This window comes from Scyliorhinus canicula, chromosome 14, assembly GCF_902713615.1.
Source record: "Scyliorhinus canicula chromosome 14, sScyCan1.1, whole genome shotgun sequence".
Taxonomy (NCBI): domain Eukaryota; kingdom Metazoa; phylum Chordata; class Chondrichthyes; order Carcharhiniformes; family Scyliorhinidae; genus Scyliorhinus; species Scyliorhinus canicula.
In genome coordinates, this window is record NC_052159.1 from 123273805 (window position 1) to 123279029 (window position 5225).

General features: G+C 50.0%; 1 protein-coding gene across 1 annotated transcript in view; it reads left to right on the forward strand.

The window, feature by feature from the left end:
• Positions 1-3095: 3095 nt before the first annotated feature.
• dct (dopachrome tautomerase) overlaps positions 3096-5225 on the forward strand; it is a 55893-nt gene continuing 53763 nt past the window's right edge. The window contains exon 1 of the mRNA XM_038818904.1: positions 3096-3496. Within this exon, the coding sequence (XP_038674832.1) occupies positions 3214-3496 (283 nt within the window). The 5' untranslated portion in view covers positions 3096-3213. The remainder of the gene's footprint in view (positions 3497-5225) is intronic.

Consider the following 5225-nt stretch of genomic DNA (forward strand, 5'->3'; position numbering starts at 1 on the left):
AAGAACTGCCCCAGTGATCGAGATACTGTCCCGTTATTGGGGAATTCAAATCAATCGATTGGGAAGAGACCCAATTGATTGCGAGAGTATAGATGGTCCGCCCAGGTGGGCGCAAGACCCTGAGAGGAGTATAAGACAGAGACCGCGACCCCAGCTCGCTCTCTCTGCCAGCCTCTCCTTGACCAGCTAGCCCTCCCAGTAGAACACCGTTGCAGCAGAAGAACCTTGAGGAGGAGAGGTCTGGACAGCAGCCGCCAACAAGTGCACGGCAGTTGGAGCAGTGGATAGCGAGTCCGTTCATGTGGCTGCTCTCTCCAGGATGATGTCAATCTCCTGTTTCCATTTTTGGTGCAATCCATGGTTCACCCACAAATTCCAGCTAAAATTGCTCTTGTTTTCAGAAGTTCTTTTCTCAAGATTCCACCCAAACTCTTTACTCTGCCTTCCACTGTTCATCCTGCATATCCACCTCTTTGCTCCTCTACATTGTACAGTGAGCCCTTACCCTTCCGGCCGTGCCTCCCACCCAGCTTTCCTTCCACATTGTCCCCCTCTGTCTTTCTTAGGTCATCTCCCCCCCCCCCCCCCCCCCCCCCCCCCCCCCGCACTTGATCCCCGTTTGAACTTTGAACCTTTGCTGTGGTGGCTTAATAAGTCCCGCAGAACAGTCCTGTCCAGCTAAATTCTGGTGTGTGGCACCAGAGGCAAGGAGATTCCTGTATCCCTAACCCCAAGCCTAGTAATGATCTAACTCGGTAACGCAGGAGAGTCCATGATTGCAGCAGTACGGTGTTGTTCAGGAAGACCAATTCAGCATGGAGTGGGAGGCAGGAACTGGTCTGCCCCGGCAATAAGGCAGCAACTTGTTGCAATCACCCCAAAGTCCCAGGCAAACTGCGGACCACTTTGTGCCACTCATACCACTCATTAGCAATCAGGTTTTATGCTGATCTTTCTCGCTGGCATGATGCAAGACTGAAAGGCCTGATGGGATGCCGCTGCCTTAATGAGTAGTCATAATTAATGCAAATAATATTTGTGCCACCTGCCAGCGGTTAGAGCGGCCTGCTATTAACCCGTCATTGGGAAAATTGAAACATGATTTTATATCGGCCAGTTTCCGGCATTTTGGCTCCTGCCAGTTTTCTCCCCATCCGCTGCCACCAAACTTACTGTGGGCTGGTTGGGGGAATTCCACCCTGTGGTGTAAGGTAGGATATGGGTAGCAGAAGTTTGGATGAGCTGAAGCTTATGCAGTGTGGAGGATGGGTGGCCAGTCACCTGATCTCTCCACACATCCTCTACTAAGTAGTACTACACTCCATATGCTTTACCCGATGTTTGTGTCTATGTATTTACCATGTGCGATTCTCCGCATCCCCACGCCGGGTGGGAGAGTCGCGGGAGGGCCGGCCGATGCACGACATGCCCCCCTGGCACCCCCCGCGATTCTCCCACCCCCCGCTCGGATGAATCGGCGCTCACCGTTTTTCACGGCGACCGCCGATTCTCCGGCCCGGATGGGCCGAGCGGCCTGACATTCCCGACCGGTTCATGATGACGGCAACCACACCTGGTCGCTGCCATCATGAACATGGGCGCCAAATTCTCGTTTGTGGCTTCTGGGGGGGCGGAGAGGGGAGTGAGCACCTTAACCTTACTATTAGGACACTACGGGCAATTTAGCATGGCCAATCCACCTGACCCGCACATCTTTGGACTGTGGGAGGAAACCGGAGCACCCGGAGGAAACCCACGCACACACGGGGAGGACGTGCAGACTCCACACAGACAGTGACCCAGCCGGGAATCGAACCGGCCGTGCTCGGGAGGGGACTGGCCCGCGGTCGGTGCCCACCGATCGTCGGGCCATCGTCTCCAAGCAACACACTCTTTCCCCTCCGCCGCCCCGCAAGATCAAGCCGCCACGTCCTGCGGGGCAGCAGAGGGGAAGACGGCAACCGCGCATGCGCGGGTTGGAGCTGTCAGCCGTCGTGACGTCAGCCGCGCATGCGCGGGTTGGAGCCGGCCAACCTGCGCATGCGCGGCTGACGTCACTTAGGCGCCGCCGTCGCGTCATTCTCGGCGGCCGAGAGTTACGGAGCGCCGCTCCTAGCCCCCCCGGTGGGGGTGAATAAGGTGCGAGGAGCGGTCTCCGAGGCCGTCGTGAACTCAGCCGAGTTCACAACGGCCATCCTGATTCCGCGCGGGAGCGGAGAATTCCGTCCATTGTGTTTCTATCGTATGTCCTATGTTAAGGGCAGCATGGTAGCATGGTGGTTAGCATAAATGCTTCACAGCTCCAGGGTCCCAGGTTCGATTCCCGGCTGGGTCACTGTCTGTGTGGAGTCTGCACGACCTCCCCGTGTGTGCGTGGGTTTCCTCCGGGTGCTCCGGTTTCCTCCCACAGTCCAAAGATGTGCGGGTTAGGTGGATTGGCCATGCTAAATTGCCCGTAGTGTCCTAATAGTAAGGTTAAGGGGGGGGAGTTGTTGGGTTTCGGGTATAGGGTGGATACGTGGGTTTGAGTAGGGTGATCATTGCTCGGCACAACATCGAGGGCCGAAGGGCCTGTTCTGTGCTGTACTGTTCTATGTTCTATGTTATTCATGTATGGGACGGTCTGTCTGGACTGTACACAGAACAATATTTTTCACTGTACCTCAGTACATGTAACAATAAACCCCAAATCTAATCCAATCCACGACAATTTAAAGATAGTTGAGTTTAGAGGTAACAAAATCATAGGTGGCACTCTCAGTAACAGATGGACTTCAGTAGGGACAGGACATGTGGGAACATCATTATAAGGATGCCGATGTTTCAAGCTGGCCCTCCACTATCTTCTTAGGTAACTAAGGGTGAGCAACAAGCATGGCTTCACCAAATGTGTCCAAGAGTTTTCTGCAGAGGATGTAACCTTTTTAAGAGTTTCAATGTTAAATTATCAAAAGCGTCACAAGATCTCCACCTGGTGAAAAAATGCTGCAGGTTAAAGAGCCACAAGTCATGTGAAAATCATGAGATGCATTCAGTTATTATCCCTTGAAGTGAGGCTTTATTAACAATTCATGCGTATACACACACTGTAAGGATTGAGTTTTGTTGAAGCATACAAATTGATTTTACACGGGTATCTTCCATTTAAAAGGGTCTAGTAGTCACGGATGAATCATTCAGGATTTTTCAGTGGGTTAGTTGTGCTTTGCTAGGATGTGGACATCTTTGTGCCTGTGGATGGTGATTGGGTTTTTAAGGCAGGCTGCTGCTCAGTTTCCCCGTGCGTGTACCACTGTCTCTGCTTTGCTGACCAAACAGTGCTGCCCATCCCAGGGCTCGGATCCGACCGTGCTCTGCGGGGCTGAACTCAATCGGGGAATATGTGCTGAGGTGAAAGTCAGCGAGAAACCCTGGAGTGGACCGTACAACCTGCGGAACGTGGATGATCGGGAGAGGTGGCCACTGAAATTCTTTAATCGGACCTGCAGATGTACTGGTAATAGGGCTCATTCATTACTGCTTATGTACAAGTAGACTGATTTTATTTATGTGTGGTAATGTGTGTTTGAATCCACCTGAACTCGACATTTTATTCCCACTGAATATAGTATTTATTAAAATCACACTAACCGTCATGGATTGGAAGACGTGTGCAGTTGTACAGTTATATCAGAAACACACATTTTGGGCAGCATGATGGCGCAGTGGTTAGCACTACTGCCTCATGGCGCCGAGGACCTGGGTTCAATCCCGGCCCCGGGTCACTGTCCGGGTGGAGTTTGCATATTCTCCCCGTGTCTGCGTGGGTTTCACCCCCACAACCCAAAGATGTGCAGAGTAGGTGGATTGTCCACGCTAAATTGCCCCTTAATCAGAAAGAAAAATTAAAAAGAAAGAATAATCATAGAAACACTCCTCTTGCCCATCTGTTCAATGCCTGCACTTTTGCTTCACTGGTGTATTACACTTCAATTCACCTTCCATTCTTTTCTTCCTTGTATACTTCTCTCGCTTCCTCTTAAACACATCCACGTTAATCCACAATTCTGCTTACATATTGCACATTCTCACCAGTCTCGGATGGAGAACTTTCTCCTGAATTCTCCATTGGATTTGTTAGTGACTATTTTCTATATGTGGCACCTAGTTTTTAACTTCACCAGTAGCAGAAACATTTTCCCACATTTTCCCGATCAAACTCTTTCATTACATTAAAGACCACTATCAGCTCACCCCCACTCTTCTATTTTCTAAAGAGCCTCATCATGTTCTTTCCTTCCTGATAAGCCGGCCAATGGGTTTCTCATTGTGGGCACCCCCTCACTGTTGGGAAATCTGCAGGCGTGAGTGTGCAGCAGGTGAAGCGGAGGATCCCGCTGATGGAGACTCCCAGAAGCGTGCACAGTACTGAGATGTGTGGTGAATGTTTTTCAAATGGAGGGAGGTATACAGTGGATCGGACACTAGAATCTCTGCTGCCTCTATATGTACATTAATGAATTTGGGCTTGATTACAGTGTACAGTTTGAAAATCTGCAGCTGATACAACATTTGGAAGTGTAGTAAACATTGACTAAGATAGTAATAGACATCAAGAGGACATAGACTGGTGGAATGGATGCACAAATGGCAGATGAAATTGAACACAGAAGGGTGATGTGATACATTTAGGTAGGAAATTTGGGAGAAACAATTCAGGCTAAATAGTGCAATAAGAAAAGGGGTGCAAGAAGAGAGAAACCTGGGAGTTTTTGTGCACAAATCTTTGATGGAGCAACGTACATGAACAAAGCAGTTAATAAAGCGTATGTACTCCTAATCTTTATAAACAGAGGCACAAAGCTCAAAAGATAGGAAGTTATCATAGAATCATAGAATTTACAGTGCTGCAGAAGGAGGCCATTTGGCCCATCGAGTCTGCACCGGCCCTTGGAAAGAGCATGCTACCTAAGCCCACCCCATCCCCATAACCCATTAACCCTACCTAATCTTTTTGGACACTAAGGGCAATTTAGTGTGACCAATCCACCTGACCTGTACATCTTTGGACTGTGGGAGAAAACCGAAGCACCCGGAGGAAACGCACGCCGACACGGGGAGAACGTGCAAACTCTGCTGAACCTTGATAAAACACTAGTTGAGCTCCACCCATGACTGTTTCTGCACACCACACTTTTGGAAGGATATGAAGGATGTAGAAGGGGTTACAGAAAAGATTTGCTCGA